Source organism: Vigna radiata, chromosome 7, assembly GCF_000741045.1.
Source record: "Vigna radiata var. radiata cultivar VC1973A chromosome 7, Vradiata_ver6, whole genome shotgun sequence".
Lineage (NCBI taxonomy): Eukaryota > Viridiplantae > Streptophyta > Magnoliopsida > Fabales > Fabaceae > Vigna > Vigna radiata.
The window spans coordinates 28,712,883-28,730,035 of NC_028357.1; the positions used below are offsets into that span (position 1 = coordinate 28,712,883).

At 34.2% G+C, this 17,153-nt stretch overlaps 2 protein-coding genes across 3 annotated transcripts; one reads left to right on the forward strand and one right to left on the reverse strand.

Annotated features, from left to right (window-relative positions):
* Positions 1-7,243: 7,243 nt before the first annotated feature.
* Positions 7,244-11,554, forward strand: LOC106765635 (formin-like protein 6). The gene is made up of 4 exons (XM_014650324.2): positions 7,244-9,018; positions 9,105-9,307; positions 9,987-10,228; positions 10,324-11,554. The coding sequence occupies exons 1-4, from the start codon at positions 7,607-7,609 to the stop codon at positions 11,116-11,118; spliced, it is 2,652 nt and encodes an 883-aa protein (XP_014505810.1). The 5' UTR covers positions 7,244-7,606; the 3' UTR covers positions 11,119-11,554.
* Positions 11,555-11,890: 336 nt separating this feature from the next.
* LOC106767812 (calcium-transporting ATPase 2, plasma membrane-type) lies at positions 11,891-16,471 on the reverse strand. Of its 2 annotated transcripts, XM_014652764.1 has the most exons (8): positions 16,295-16,471; positions 15,958-16,012; positions 14,068-15,724; positions 13,785-13,845; positions 13,517-13,675; positions 13,070-13,241; positions 12,636-12,934; positions 11,891-12,416 (listed from the first exon to the last, which is right to left on the reverse strand). In XM_014652764.1, exons 1-8 carry the CDS (start codon positions 16,469-16,471, stop codon positions 12,177-12,179), a joined length of 2,820 nt encoding a protein of 939 aa, XP_014508250.1. In that variant the 3' UTR covers positions 11,891-12,176. The 2 variants fall into 2 exon arrangements, with proteins under 2 accessions (XP_014508250.1, XP_014508249.1); XM_014652763.1 differs by having other exon boundaries at positions 13,785-15,724.
* Between the last annotated feature and the right edge of the window lie 682 nt (positions 16,472-17,153).

Genomic DNA, 17,153 nt, shown 5'->3' on the forward strand with positions numbered 1-17,153 from the left:
ATTTTATATTTATTATGGAATTATGTACATTGTTTAGTTCGATTGCAAAGATGTATGATTATATTTGGGATAAAAAATAACATATTTATTATTTCTCTATAAATTCAAGTAACCAAAGTTTAAGAATAAAACATAAAATTATAAAAAACTGAACCGAACAAATAAAAACAGATTCTTTTTTTATCTGTTTCGATTTAAATGATGAGATAAAAGAATCTACATGTGTAGAAATTAAAATTATAAAAGAAATGGTGACCTTTTAATCCAAGGTGATTTGTGATAAAGTTCCTTTGGACAACATTAACAATTTTCAAACGTGCTTTTCAGCTTTACTTAATTTCATATGTTTATTTTTTTAGATAAAAGAACTTTCCAATCACCGGTGGGATTTGGGCTGAACACGAGTATAGTCACTTAGTAATGTACATAATATATATTTTTTTAATGTTGGTTCAATTTAACCGTTATGGAGAATCGGGGATGAACTAATATTAAAAACATTGTTATAATAATAATTAAATAATATAAATATATATTTTTAGCATTTTAAATGCATAAAAATCAAGATAAAATATGTGCAATACTTAAATCAAGATTTCAATAATATATCAAAAGTTTTTACTTATAATATGTTTATATGTAGAATAAAAAATAACAAATATTTTAGTATCTTTTTATTTTTTACGAGAAAAATGAAACTACACATTACTAAATATTTTTATTTAAACAGATTTAGATTGGTTCTTCCACAAAGTCCTTGCAATTTCTTTAAACTAATTAAGTATAATGGATTCACCAGTTGATTTGTTCAACGGTTGGGTTCGATTTTCAAAATAGTTTCTTTTTTTCCTTTTCAGAAAGCAGTTCAATTTAAAAAAAAAAAAAAACTGTGAGAAATGTTAATCGGGATCGGAGAGAAAGGAACTGTGTATATATTATTATACACACTTAACGTTAACTACTGAATGTTTTTAATTGCTGAGATCTTTCTTTCTTTTTTTTTTTTCTTTAGGAGCTGGAATTCAGATTCAATTATATGATTGTTAATTACATTCCTTAGTATAAGTGTTTGTTTTTTCCTTTTCAATTTATATATGATTAAGCACAAGAATTATTGCTTAATGAATCTTAATACAGTCTGAATAAGCACGTGTGGACGAAGCTTAATTTGTTAGACAGTCCAAATTGGCCGGAAAAGTCTGTCACTAAAGACTATATTCTTAGTAAAATATTCTTAAGAATTCTTTCTTTCCAACAAACAATAGGAGTTAAAATAATTAATCAAGCTGTTTAAGTCGTCTTATTCTATTAAGTAATCTTATTTTAGTAATTTTTTTAATTACTTTATGGTAATTTTGAAGAGGCAAGTTTCATCGGATCCATCGTAGAATGTGCAGAGAGGTACATCCAAATTTGATGGGCAGAGCAAGGCGGATAAACCGCTGCATCAACGGGGACTCATGGAGTCAACAAGCCAGCTTTTCACTCGTTTAAAAGCCAGCTTTTCACTCGCTGTGAATTGTTTAACATAGTACCAGAGCAGGTTTTCTGATCCTTTACTACTTTGTCTTTACTGTCTACTAGCGGCCGATCGTCATGGCTATCAGGACCACCGACAACATCTAAAAATCTCTTCTTTTTTCTTGAATTTTTATTAGATCTTTTTCTTCTTGAATTCTTCTTGAATCTTTCCTTTTTGAAGCAATTTTTTGAATTCATCTTCTTGAATCTTTTCCTTTTGAATAATTTTCTTTTTGAATTCCTTTTCTTGAATCTTTTCTTCTTCAAATATTTAATCAATCATCTTATTGAACTCTTTCTCTTAAATTATTTTAATTCTTTTACTTGAATCATCTCTTTCTTGAAGTTTTTTTTTACGTGAATCTTTTTCTTTTTTAATTTCTTCTCCATCCACTCTTGTTCTTGAATTTTTCTTCTTGGCTTTCTTGTTATTGAATCTTCTTGTTCTTGAATTTTCTTCTTCTTCTTGAATCTTCTCTTGCTTAATCTTGTGTTCTTAATTCTTTTTTTCTTTGACTTGCTCTTTCCTTATCAAGACACTGGTGAATTTGGTGCCTGGTGGTTGTTCCATTGGCATTCCTCTTCTCTATTTCATTATCTTGACCTTGGCTCATTGTGGGAGGAGGGTTTGGAGAAGATGGACAGAAAACCCAATCAAAAAGTGTTGCAGCTTCTGTATTTGGTATTCTTGATCAAAATCACAAAGTGATGACTCTAACTACCCTCTTTGGTCCCAACTAATGGACATGCGTATTGGAGCTCAAAACAAATCGATATCTCACTGGCACAGTGACGAAACCCTCCATTGATGACCCAACCTATGAGCCCCCGTTGATGCAGCGGTTTATCCGCCTTGAATCTGTCCATCAAATTTAGATGTAGCTCTCCGCACATTCTATGATGGATCCGATAAAACTTGCCTTATTTCCACATTGTCTCAACAAAACAGAAAAATATTTAATTTTAAGTGATTTTACATAAGTAAATGAGTATGTATTTGTTTTTTACTATAAAATAGTTATTCTTTTAGCCTTTTTGTTCTCTTTTATTGTATATATATTTTTTAAAATACCTCCAAGTTGCTTTTTAAAATAAATGAAAACAGTTTTTTTTCTTCTTCTAAACTTGTTTCTTTTATATAAGTTTATTCAATCATATTAAAAAATTATCATTATTGTCATATTAAAAGAATACTGTTTTTTTGAAAGAATTTAATGGTTGGACCCTTATATACTCATATTATTACAAATAATAATATTTTAATGTAAAACAATATTTTTTTTAGTGAACATGAATGAATATCTAATTTTGTAAGTGTGTCGTATAATAGAATAACATAAACAAAAATATATTTTTTTTTACACCAATATGAATTCAAAGATATTATCTTCTTTTTCATGTTTTTCAAATTAAAACAATCATAGTATTTTGATAATTGAAATAAAAAGGATTTAATTTTTTAATTACGTTGAAACCCTTTTTATAAAATAATTAAAATATTTTTGTTGGTTTACTTAGTCAATATTAAATTATACTCGTTTTTTTTTTCATTTATCAAATCTTATTTGAGTCATTTATTTAAAAATAATACAAAAAAAATAACATTACTAGCATCGTGTTTTTTATCTGGAGACCTCTATGATTTGACGATACGACGATAAAATACTAACTCTACAAAATTATCCGATCAAATGTCCTCTATGATTTGTGTCAATTTAATTATTCTTTTGTTACTTTCCAGAATAAAAAATTGATAAACTGATGCCACTAACTTTTGGGTAAACAAAATTTTCACTCTTTATAGCAATTACTATAACATTTTATTAATTTATAAATAAATTCAATAAGAGGGGATGGGAAAAAAAGTAAAAGAAACAAAATTTAAGATTGTTGTAGTGACACAAAAGATTATGAACTTGTGAACAGAGAAAAAAAATAGAAAATAATGAGTATTAAGTTCGAAGTTACGTTCACAATATATAACTACAAATATTAATCCATTTTTATTTTGATTTATGTTTCTGAAAATTTATATTTGTACTCCCAATTCATAAAAAATAAAAAAAAAGTTTTAAATATAATAAAACATATGAATACATGTAGAGAAGGATATGATTAAACTTTGTAATTGTTATCCTCCTTTTTCTTTCTTCTGTGTTTTTCCTCTCGGTGGTGGATGAAAGTATCTTTCTCCCTTAATACCAATGGCTAAATACCGTTTTAAACTTCAAAGCATAATGAATTTGGTCTAATATATTTATTTATTTTTATTTAGCCAAACAAGGTAGATTCTTTAATTATGTAATGTATGTTTGGATGGTCTTAATATTGATATGGTTATGCTATTACAATTAATTAGTGGTTGGATTATGATCTCATGTCCAATTGTTAAAAAATTATTTTGATTTCTTTAGATTTTATTTTTATTAAAAAAAGTTCGTTTTATGTTCCTTTATTAAATTAATGTACGAGAATTACAACTTGATTGTATAAAAGTTTTTGTGATACAAAGATCACTTATCCAAGTTGTAGATGAATTTTATATAATTTCTTAGTGTCATATATATTGTCATGTTATCTTTTAAATTATATTTTGATCTTATAAACGTTATACGAGACAGGGAAATAGTATATATTCCAATAACAGATCGAAAAGTAATAAGAGAGCTTTTAAGAAATTTTTAGTAAAGTAATAAAAAATGGAAATCAAACAAATAGACATTAAAGAATGTTCACGTACAATTATAAGAATCTACCTGAAGCAAGGTAAAAAAAATAAAATGTTAGACGAAATTGTCAGAAATAGAGATAATGACTAAAAAGGAAAGAAGAATAAGGAAGAAAGAATCCTACTAACGTCATGTCTTCTTTCAATGTTCAAAATTCTTTTAAAGCACGTTTTTTTTTGTGTCTCATGCTTTTTCGTCTTCCTCTGTATCAGCTTCCATGTGTTCCTTGTCCATAACAAACTTTCTCTCGCCTGAGTTTCTCACATTTTTACTTATTACAATATCTTTTCCTTTGAAATCAACATTGTTCTCAAAGTTGAACTAAGGATAATGTTGCTCTGAGAATAATGTTGATCAATGAATAATAAATCCTCCCATGTAGCTTCATTAGGTTCCAATAATTACCATTGAATGGACAATTATTGCACTTCCATACCATTCTTAATAATGATTCTTGCATCCAGAATTTGTTGAGACTGAATAATAAAGTAAATTTCAGTTGTGGTAAGTGGTAAGGGTAACTATTGTTTTTGTTGATTTTCCTGAAACTTATTGAGCAATGAAATATGAAAAACTGGATGTATACAAGTCGATTCAAGTAATTCCAACTTGCAACTTGTATGCAACCTAACCAATAGGCTTCACAACCTTAAAAGGACTAAAAAATCTCATTCTCAACTTCTGATTCTTTCTAAGGGCAAGAGAATGTTGCCTATAAGGTTATAATTTCATCAATGCCAAATTACCCATATCCAACTGAACTTCTTTCCTCTCTTATCAGCTTGTAACTACATATAATTCTGAGCTTTGAGTAAGTTATCCTTGAGTTGCTGCAATAGTTTGTCTCGTGATTGCCGCGACCTTGATTCCTAAGCAACAACTCCATCATTTTTTTTTTTGTATTTTTTCAAAGCAATCTTGATTTTCCCATTAATACTTGCATTGTTCTTCTATCCAAGTTGTTAGAGTATTGATTTGAATTTGCAAGGTTTGAAGTCTCGTAAGATTGTTGTTGTCAGTCATCGATGACAATGAAAACACCAAGGAAACAAACAATAAAATAATATATATTCCAATAACAGAAACTAAAAAATAGTAAAATAAGAGAATTTGTAGGAAATTTTTAATAAAGTAATATAGAAATGGAAATCAAACAAGTAGACACTAAACAGTGTCCACGTATAATTACAAGAATCCACCTAAAGTAAGGTAGAAAAATAAAATATCAGATAAAATTTATAGAAACATATAAAATGACTCAAAAAAAATAAAATTCAGGAAGAAAGAATCTTGCCAATGTTTGTTCAAAATTCTTTAAAAACACATTCTCAATTAAAGTATAATAATATTTAAAAATATCAAATGAACTTAATTTGAATGTATGGATAATTATAAAACTTTAAATATACAAATTAAAATAATTTGTGATCTTAATATTTTATATTTCTGTTGAACAAAAGATTAATAAAACTAAAGTAGTGAAATAATAATGGTTGAAAAAAGTACGCAAATATATTAATAGATTGACATAGTGTACATATTTGATAATTTTTTCATGATAATTTATGAGTTATGATAATTTATAATTTATTAATAAAATAAATAATGAAAGTTTATTATTATCAACAAATAAATGAATACAAATATCATATTGTTTTTGTTACACTAAATGTAAAAAAATATTTCACTTATATAAAATATTATATCAAAATAACAATATTGTACTAATATGATATGTGTACGATACATATATGATATGTAACGTTTATTTTAAAAATAATAGAACATGATATATAAGTGATATATGTTTATTAAAAAGGTATACAAATTTTTAAAATATGATAAATACATAATTATTATAATGTAAATTCAACTTAAAATCACATATATTGAATATTATCAAAATGAAAAGAATATAAATTATTATTATCATGAAAATATTATTGATTTATTGATTTATAGATTAGATGATTCATGTATATATTGATTTTTAGATTAGATGATTCATGAATGTGTATCGATAAAATATTAGACACGAATACATGTAGGATATAAATACATGACCCAAAATCATAAAGTTAACATGTTCATCCGAACTCAAAAATGTAATTTTATTTGCCAATTTTTAATAAATGATTTTTTAATATTTTCTTAATAAGTATTAGTGACAACTTTATTTTTTGTTTTTTTTTAACCCACTGTCTTGTTACAAATACAATACTTTTTTAACTTCAACTTTCCTGGAAATGTTAAATACAATTATTCATCCATTTAAGTATTTAGATGTAGTATGAATATTGAAAATTTATTCTTTTTATTTTTTAAAAAAATATTTTGACATAAACTAAAATCTTCTATGGTTTCATTTAAAAAAAAAAGAAATTAAAAACATAATTTATCAAGTACATTATTTTTGGAAAAATAAATTTAAAATATAATAAAATTAGTGACTAAAAAACCAGTCATTAAACCTATCGCCCGTTAATAATATTTATTTCGTCAGCAAAAGGGTCACTATTCATTATGGAGTAATGAAATTTGTATCATTAAATCATTTGCTTATTTAATTTGTGATCAATTTTAAATATTTAATTTCCAAAACTTCTGTCATTATTTTATAATTTTCTTGCAAAGTGTATAAAATTATATTATTAAAATTCAATAATTCAAATTCAATATAAGATTTTACATCATTTATTATTTTTCAAAAGTATCATAAGGGGAAACATTAATTCTTTTCTACATAAATCTTATGTACCCAATTTTATATTGATTTAAAATTATTTAATGGCATATATCAACATAAATATAGTGTACATCTTTTAAAATATACTAAAATTTGAATAAATTGATTATAATGTTATTGTAGTTGCAATTTAATAACATTTAATACATACGCATTCTTTCCTATGTAGGTAACGTGTTCTGGTCCTGATTAAGGATTCCCTTCCATCAACAGGGCATCTCCTTTGCTTGAGTTTTGAAGCAGTTGGCTGTGTTTATAGCTGATTCCGACACCATCTTTCTATGGTTATATATTTAACTGAAAAGTGTAAAAGATAAAGTGAGGATTTCACGGCATCTCTCAAAGAGTTTATGCTTTGCTTTGGCCTCTTTACCACCCAGACAAAAACAACACACTCCATAACTGTCATCCTCGTTCTTATGTTCTTATATATGTTCCTTACTTACTATTTTTACTCCAAAGAAGTTTCCTCTCTCTTTATTTATTTATTTATTTATTTTTTCTTTTCTGTTTGTCTTTCCAGCTAAGTAATTTGCGTAAACAAAACCAGAGATGTATTATTGTGTAGAACAAAAGGCGATAATAAGCAGAGAAGGCCACAAAATTCACTATGAAACCTCACCATCATCATTTCACCTTCTTTTTCATTCTATCATCATTCTCTCTACTTCCCACTTCCACACCTACCAACACAACTCAATTCCGCATTTTCAATGAAACCAGAAGGATTCTCCACCAGCCTCTGTTCCCGGAGCTCTCAGCTCCGCCGCCACTCACCCCTCCGCCCCCTCCGCCCCCGGATATTCCTTCTTCTCCCGACATTCCTTTCTTCAATGAGTATCCCGCGGGGCAGCCACCGCCAGTTCAGAACCTGCCTCCGGCGACATCCTCCGGCGCCGTGATCGCCAACCCGACGGCGACACAGCCCACGAAGCCCGCGAAGAAGGTGGCAATTGCGATCTCCGTGGGAATCGTGACCCTGGGAATGTTCTCCGCTTTGGGCTTCTTCTTGTACCGGCACAGAGCAAAACACCCAGTGGAAACTCAGAAACTCGTTTCTCGTAGGCTTCCGGAAGATTCTCCGCGGGCCCCACCACCCTCGAGCTTCCTCTACATTGGAACAGTGGAGCCCGCCAGAACGTCGCTCACCGAACCCAACGTAACGAACATTATGACATCTCCTTATCGAAAGCTTGATTCTGTTAAGCTTAACTCCGATCACCGTTACCGCCCCAGTCCCGAGTTGCAGCCGCTGTCGCCGCCTCAAAAGCCACCGGACGAAAGCCACTCGCCGCCGGCAGGATTCTCCGACTCATCGTCATCGTCCGAGGAGGAAAGCTGTGAGACGGCATTTCACTCGCCGCACGGGTCGTCGCTAAGCCGTGAAGAGAATTGTTTCACGCCCGTCTCGCGCCACAGTTGTCTCGCCGCAGCCATACCAGCGCCGGCTGCTGCTGCTGCTGCTCCGGTGGTTCCTTACTCGAAGAGAACTTCACCGAAATCCAGGTTCTCTGCTCCTTCGCCGGATATCAGAAACATGGTCGTACCGCCGGCGAAGCATTCTCCGCCGCCGGCACAGGCGCCACCAGCTTCAACCAAATATCAGCAAATAGAAAAAGTAACTAGCATGGGTCCTTCTAGAAGACCAAAATTCTCATCGCCTCCACCAGCACCGAATTTGACTCATCTTATGAAGCCTGCCGCTCCACCTCCTCCACCTCCTCCTCCTCCACCGCCGCCGCCGCCGCCGCCACCGCCTCAGAAGGGTTGGTCTGCGTCAATTAGTGCATCTTCGTCCTCTGTGCCAAGGAAGCAGCGAGAGTCTTGGTCTGGAAATGGAGGAGGGTCTTCTGTTAACAGTGTTAGTGTAAGGAAAGGTTGTACCGAGGAAGTTGACAAAAGGCATGCAGGCGATGACGTGGGCGGAGCGAAACCCAAGTTGAAGGCTCTGCATTGGGATAAAGTTTGTGCTACTTCGGACCGTACCACTGTGTGGGATCAGTTAAAATCCAGCTCCTTTCAGTAAGTAATTGAGATAAGTTATTGTAGTTAATGTGATTCTGTAATGGGTGGACTAATGTTTGTTTGTTTGTTTGTGGTGTGTGTAGGTTAAACGAGGACATGATGGAGACCCTGTTTGGCTGCAAATCTACAGCTTCTGCTTTTAAACACACTGTCAGTAGGAGATCAGTTCTTCCCCCTGTTGAACTCGAAAATAGGGTGTTAGACCCCAAGAAATCCCAAAACATAGCTATACTGCTAAGGGCACTTAATGTCACAAGAGATGAGGTCTGCGAAGCTCTTTTGGATGGTAAGTTTTTTTTTTTTTTTTCTTCTCTGTACATGGAGAGTAATCGCATTTCAACTGCACAATAAATCGGATATTTTGTTGCCTTGTGCAGCTTTACCTGCCAAAACAACAAACACACAATGTTTCCAAAGTATTCTTTTTCTTAGATTATTTAATATAGGATAGGATATTTTAGGGGAGATAAGAAAACAAAACACAAAACTACATCTAATAAAAAAAAATGACACATGTTATATCAAAATGTTGTAAAAAAATCTGAATCATCATATTATTGTCCTTAATCATAGCATGATATGGTTATTAACATCTGCATAAGTCTTGACTAACAACAGTGAAACATCCCGGTGGCTCTTTCTACACTTTTACACGAGAAAGAGGAATTAATTTTATTGCCCTTGGCATCTTAATGGACCAACCTAGTACTGTCACAATCTCATCAACTACTCAGCTTTGCCTTTTTTAGCTGTAACGGTCAAACTTCCCTAAAAGCAGTGCCATACTGTTTCACAGCCATGATTGTGTCATCATAAAGACAGATTATTTTACTATTTTTGTTCCAAATATATTCTGTTTTATTCCGTGAGTGTATCAATTTTCTATTGCTTCAGTTTCAGTCTTCCTTTGCATGATATTACTAATTTCTCATCTGATACATGATATCGATTTCTGAATGACACAGGGAACCCTGAAGGTTTGGGAACTGAGTTATTGGAGACTCTAGTGAAGATGGCTCTAACAAAGGAAGAGGAAATAAAACTTAAAAATTATGATGGTGACCTATCAAGACTTGGTTCTGCAGAAAGATTTCTCAAAGCAGTGCTTGATATCCCTTTAGCTTTTAAAAGAATTGAAGCCATGCTATACAGAGCTAATTTCGAAACAGAAGTTAACTACCTTAGGAAGTCCTTTCAGACACTCGAGGTATTATATTCATCCCTTTCTATATTCACTGTCTCGTTTTCAATTGTTATGCCTCATCGTTATAAATTAATCAATCAGCGGTTCACATTTACCAGGCTGCAAGTGAGGAATTAAAGCACAGTAGGCTATTTCTCAAACTTCTTGAAGCCGTTCTAAGGACAGGAAACAGAATGAATGTTGACACAAACCGTGGTGATGCTAAATCCTTCAAACTAGACACACTTCTAAAACTGGTAGATATAAAGGGCACAGATGGGAAGACAACGCTTCTCCACTTTGTGGTCCAAGAGATCATTAGATCTGAAGGAACAGGTGGTGAATCTGCAAACGAAAATGTTCAAAACCAGACAACTTCCCAATACAACGAGGACGAGTTCAGAAAGAAAGGATTGCAGGTTGTGGCCGGACTGAGTAGAGACCTAGGTAATGTCAAAAAGGCAGCAGGGATGGATTCGGATGTGTTGAGAAGCTATGTCTCAAAGCTTGAAAGTGGGCTAGATAAAGTGAGCTTAGTTTTGCAATGCAGAAAGCCTGATATGTATGGAAATTTCTTTAATTCAACTGGGCTATTTCTTAAAGACGCTGAAGCGGAAATTGTTAGGATCAAGGCTGATGAGAGAAAGGCCTTGTTCCTTGTGAAAGAAGTTACAGACTATTTTCATGGTGATGCAGCAAAGGAAGAGGCGCACCCTTTCAGAATTTTTATGATTGTGAGAGACTTTCTAAATAGTTTGGATCAAGTCTGTAAAGAAGTGGGAAGGATGCAAGACAGAACTGTGGTTGGTTCAGCTAGATCCTTCAGGATAGCCGCAAGTGCATCATTACCTGTTCTCAACAGATACCATGCAAGACAAGATACAAGTTCAGACGAGGAAAGTTTATCCCCCTAGTGCTGTTTATAACAAAGAAATGAGGGTGTCTTAGTATAACACAAACTAAAATGATTGTTTTTCCAAATTTAAGTTAATTTCCCCTATTAGGTCCATAGGTATAAAATTCAACAGATTTTATTTCTACCATTGCCTAGAGAATTCCATCCACAAGATTGAAGAACAAACAGTTAAAGGCACGATGATGAGGACGATAATAAGTTGTTGACAGGATATGTACCTTGCTTACCATCTCCACTCAATTTCATAAGAACCCGAATCAACACTAAATGGGAAGTTTAGGTGCAAGACATGCATAGCTTTTGTTAGTGCAAATCAAACTCACATCCCATAGTTATGTAAGGTTTTATTATATTGGATTCCCATGCATTTTCATACTATAGAATAATATGATATTAATTTACATGTATTTTTCTAATAAGTTATTAATAACGAATAGCAGTTTTTTTCAAATCCTATGTGTTTGGTGGTTCTGAGGAGGAGAGATAACTAAACAACGCTGGCACTTGTGTGTGTGTGTGTATAAGAGCAGATTCTGAATTACCCTTTCATAAAAATCAATTAAAAGTTGTTCCGGTAAATTGAAAGACTGGTTATTGATTCACATAATTATTTCAGTAAACGAAAATATCTTGGAAAATAACAATTTTGCATGAGTGATTGATATTGTCACATGTCAGCTATAGCAAGAAATATGGTGTATGTACGTAATATTTGGAAGCATAGTTGTACAATCATATTCAATCTATAATGAACAGTATCCACTCTGAAAAATGGTCCAGGTTTTCTAGCCTAAATTTCTACTAGCCTTTGAAAAATAAACAACGGGTGCTAAATAAAACATGGCTAAGAGGTTGTTTGATAGTCGCTTACACAAGACTAACTATATATAATGGCACGAGACTCTACATTTCTACTTTTATTTGATCAAACTCTGGTTCCTACCCAAGAAAACCTCAACCAATATCAGACCTGTACAAGAGTATGGAACCTCGAAGCACAGTAACATAACAAATATGAAGCTGTGTTTTATAAACTGGATACCCTTCATGCATGGTTCAGACGGGGATCTGCTTTAAGCGAACTGCTAGTGGCATACTTCCATATCCAACCCCTAAGCAGAAGATCCATTGTACCAGACTGAGAGGTGTTGTGTTGGCAAAGGTTCCCAAGTACTCAACTATTACGATTTGAAAGAAAACAGTGCAGCCGAGGACACCTATAAATACATGATTTTCCCATATGCCTTTAAAAACATCTATTTCCTCCATCTCACGTGAATTTACCTCATTGAAAACCTGCATAACCAAACGAATCCATGTCTAGTCAGGCAAATTTTCTAATGCATCTGCCTAGGCAACACGTTAAGGTTCCATAGAAAAACATAATTAAGGTTACTAAAAGTCTTGAAGAAATCATTCATTCGGTAATCAGGAAAATTAGTTCAGACTATTGGCACGTGATGATCTGAACTTGCTAGTAAATTTCTGTGAGGAGGAGTGTTTAAGAAGGATTACCTGACAGAATACAAATGTGTTGAAAATAAGAGTGTTTAAAACCACTTCAGCATTCGGGCCTCTGAGGAAAAAGACCCATTTACCTACTGTCTGAAGAAACCATATCACCACAAACTGATACAATGCTTGTCCTAAGATATTCCTCCACATGACATTGTTGATGAAGTCACCTCTCCTCCCAACTGGTGCACGCTTCATCAAATCATCAGTTGGAGGTTCTGTTGCAAGTGCAAGTGCTCCCAGCGTGTCCATTATCATGTTCACCCACAAAAGTTGAACAGCTGTGAGGGGTGCACTGCCTAAAGACAAAATTCACGTAAAATCACACATAAAAAACATCTTTTTCTTTTTCAGCATAATTACCACTGCACTTTCAACGGAATGAAAAATAATGAAAGGGTGCTTGAAAGACAATATAGGAATAATGTTTTAACCTGTCATGCATGCTGACGTGAAGTTCACTAGTAAGGCAACCACATTTACAGTGAGCTGGAACTGTACGAATTTTTGAATATTTATGTAAACTGAACGCCCCCATTTAGCTACTGTCACTATTGTGGAGAAATTATCATCCAAAATAATGACATCTGCACTTTCTTTTGCAACCTGCACAAATCTCCTTGCTTTAGAAGTTTGAGATTATTTGATCATAGTCACCATTCCCTTTCCTATTCTTTTGATTACAAATATTCTATAAGGAATGGGTCATATTAGATTTTCACAATATATTCGTATGAAGGACAATGAAACAAATATCCTAAATATGATTCTGCTGATAAAAAGTAATGATCTTAAACACTATTCTTTTTTCACATGTGAACATCTCAAAGGAGTTAGATACATTCCCTATTAAGCCAAGCTTATCATCGCAATTGATTCACCTCAGTTCCAGCAATTCCCATAGCAAGTCCAATGTCAGCTTCATGAAGGGCCGGGGCATCATTTGTTCCATCACCAGTTACAGCTACAACTTCACCGAACGTGGTACGTAGGTGTTTCACTAGTGTATGTTTGTCTAGAGGTGATGATCGAGCCATAACCTTAGAAGAAAATTGAACATATCATATTATTTAGTGAATACCAACCATGTTCCTCGTTAAGGATTGAATGAATCAGAGATGTTACTCATATAGCAAGTATATGAAGCACCTGAATTTTGGGAATTAGCTCAAACAATTCCTCCTGAGACTTCTCTCTGAAGTCTGGACCCTCAATGGCTATGCCATCATCTGTTAAAATCCCACATTCCCTGGCTATGGCCTTTGCAGTATTTATATTGTCTCCCGTAACCATTCTCACCATTATTCCAGCAGATCGACACACATCAACTGATTCCTTAACGCCAGGACGAACGGGATCTTTGATACCAACAACTCCTATACAAGTGTAGCCAGTTGCAGGAATAGAGTCTTGATCCGAAAACCCATTTTCCAATTCAATATATGCAAGGCAGAGAGTTCTTAGTGCCTCACCAGCAAACTGGTTGATTGTACTCTTGAGATAATTACCCGATTCTTCATCGATGGAGACAACAGCACCATCTGAGTTTATCACCTTGTCACAAGCAGCCAGAATTATTTCGGAAGCACCTTTACAATGAGCCCTTAAAGCTCCTCCAGGGATCTCTAAAACCACACCCATTCTTTTCTTCTCAGAGTTGAATGGCTCAACTTTAACAATCTTACACGTTTGTCTCTCTGCATGAAAATCCCCACCCAATGATAAGCCAAACTGCAACAGTGCTGACTCTGTTGGAGTCCCCAAGATCTCACGCTTACCTTTCTTGTTAACCACAACTTCTCCTCCAGTGTTACTAAATATTGACTGAAGCAACATTTTCAAAGCAGGACCTGGGAGTTCAGAGGACAAACTAGAATTATTACTCACCTCCTTGACCTTCATACAAATGCATGTTTTCACAACAGTCATACGGTTGGTTGTCAGTGTCCCAGTCTTGTCACTACATATGGTTGTGGCTGATCCCATAGTTTCACAAGCTGCCAAATGCCTCACCAGGGCCTTGTCATTCATCATCTTCTTCATTGCAAATGCAAGGCTCAATGTCACGGCTAAGGGTAACCCCTCTGGGACAGCAACAACGACAATGGTAACCGCAATGGCAAAGAATTCCAACATCTCCATTGCATCATCTGCTGACCACCACCAGAATCTTCCCTCTTTGAGTTTGCGGCCCATGAGTCCTTTCACCAAAACTGCAAAGGTAACCACTGCAAAGAATAGGCCTATCTTCCCAATAATGGTTGCTACTCCATTCAGTTTAACTTGCAATGGGGTTTCATCATCTCCTCCTTCACTCAGAGTTGCCATCAACTTGCCCCATTGAGTCCTCATCCCGACAGTGGTAACCAACATGGTGCAGGATCCATCTTGGACCTTGGTTCCAGATAGAAGAAAAGGGTTTTGGGAAGTCACCATCACTGGCTCACTCTCACCAGTTAAACTTGACTCATCAATCAACACAGAAAATCCTGTAACAAATAAGCCATCCGCGGGAACTTGGTCTCCAATGGCAAGGTGCACAATGTCACCGGGTAGTAAATTATATATTGACATTTTCTGCCTATAACCGTTTCTTGTAACCTGAATGGAAATCTTTTTCTTCTCCTTGTCTAAGTCCTTGAATTGCAACGATTGGCGATAATCACTTGTTGCTGTCACAAAGACTACTAGTAAGATACTCGCAACAATTCCAAGGCCATCATGAGCACCTTTGGGCCATCCTTCCGTTAATATGCCAACTATCAGAGACACAACAGCACACGCCCCAAGGATCATGAGAGTCATGTCTTGTACGGCTTCGAAAACAAAAACCCAGAAACTCCGAATTTCACTTTCAGTGAATTTATTGACTCCAAAAAGCTCTTGTCTCCTGCGCCGTGATTCAGAATCACCACTAAGCCCCGTGGTGGTTGATGTTGAGAGCTTTTCTGCAATGCCATTTACTCCACCATGAAACTTAAGCTTCTTTACGTCGTGGCCTTCAACAATAGACCCCATTTCATCCGCACAGATTTGGAAACCAGCAGCTTTAACTTCATCAGGCACAACATAATCGCTTAGTTGAACACCTGCGGGTATATATATGATCACAATTCACAGATAAACAACTTGATTCTCAATGAATAGGCTTAAATTCTATACTATAAAAAGCTTTACACTATCAGCCGATAAAAAACTGTAATGGTAAGTACGATTTTTAAATAATTATTAGCAAAGTCAACAGACTCATAGACATAACAATGACGACAGTGTAAAAACCGGATAAACTTCTAGGATTTTGAATAAATAAGAAGAAATTTACCTTGGATAAATTGAAATGCAGCTTTGGAAACCAAAACAGCAACCCTCAGCTTCTCCTGCATTAAGGAGATAATAAGCCTTTAAGAATCCGCATGTGAAGAGGTCCCAACTTCCCATGCTATATGTGGTATTTCTTTAAGAAGGGAATGGAGTAATCATATTGCTTACGAGTATTCTCAAAAGCAAAATGGTCTATTACAGTGTCGAAGAATCATCAAACTTTTAATGAATTTGCATGTCAATAAATAGATTCGAATCTACCCATTTGAAATCTATATTGAAAGATACGTCAAACCTATACATTCGAGGTTCAAAATGTTCATATAGAGATTGATTACCTGATTGGTACGACGCATAGCAGCTGCTTCGTAACGTTTAGAGATGTTGGCAGTGAAACGAAAGCGTCGTTTGGGGTTCTTTACCACCCCACATACCTTCCTCCATTTTTGAAGAGCTTCGTCAGTAGTGTTTTTGGACTTCACTCCTCCAAAATTTTCATGCAAATAACTCTCCATCGCCCTTCTAATGTGCTTTGATCTTTTCCTTCTTTGATGCCTTCTCTGCTATTAATCGACTGTAAGACTCTTTCGAAACCCGAGCTCACGTTGAGAAAGGCATGCTAATATGCAGTAACACTGTACAAGCGACAAGGTAGTAGCATTGTTAAAAAATTTTACGTTACGTTTTGGTTGCATGGAAAGACAGGGAGAGAATGAATGAGGTTGGAACCTCGTGAAAGGTAACGTTGGAGTCTAAGAAAATGAATGGAGAGGGGAGAGATGAAGAAGCAGAGGAGGGAAACGAGTGAGGATCCGAAATTTTGTAGTGTTTAAGAATGAATGACGGTCCATTCTTCTGTTGTTGTCCGTTGTTTCGGGAAACTGGGGATGAACGAATTCCACGGGGTCAACCTTATTTTCTTCAATAAAAGAATTCAGAAATATAGATGCAGTTTAAGTGATTAGATAAAAATATATTTAAAACTTAGCAAGATAAAAATATATTTAAAACTTTAAATTAAATTATAATTTTAATCTACCTTTGATAGTTTAAGTGATTAGAAATTTCATTTTTTCTTACATTAGGTTTTTGTTTTTGTGTTAGCCGAATGGGAAATAAATGTCGAAAAGGCAGTAGAAACCATACCATTTATTTATAAGTTGTTTTCATTTTAGAAAAGTATAATTTTTCTTTCAT

Excerpts from the sequence above, each read along its gene's own strand:
- LOC106765635 (XM_014650324.2), top strand. The coding sequence starts at position 7,607 with ATGAAACCTCACCATCATCATTTCACCTTCTTTTTCATTCTATCATCA. Across the intron at positions 9,308-9,986 it reads CTGCGAAGCTCTTTTGGATG|GGAACCCTGAAGGTTTGGGA; the intron begins GTAAGTTTTTTT and ends TGAATGACACAG. Across the intron at positions 10,229-10,323 it reads AGTCCTTTCAGACACTCGAG|GCTGCAAGTGAGGAATTAAA; the intron begins GTATTATATTCA and ends CACATTTACCAG.
- LOC106767812 (XM_014652763.1), bottom strand. The coding sequence starts at position 16,471 with ATGGAGAGTTATTTGCATGAAAATTTTGGAGGAGTGAAGTCCAAAAAC. Across the intron at positions 16,013-16,294 it reads CTATGCGTCGTACCAATCAG|GAGAAGCTGAGGGTTGCTGT; the intron begins GTAATCAATCTC and ends TCCTTAATGCAG. Across the intron at positions 13,676-13,784 it reads AGCTAATTCCCAAAATTCAG|GTTATGGCTCGATCATCACC; the intron begins GTGCTTCATATA and ends TTTTCTTCTAAG.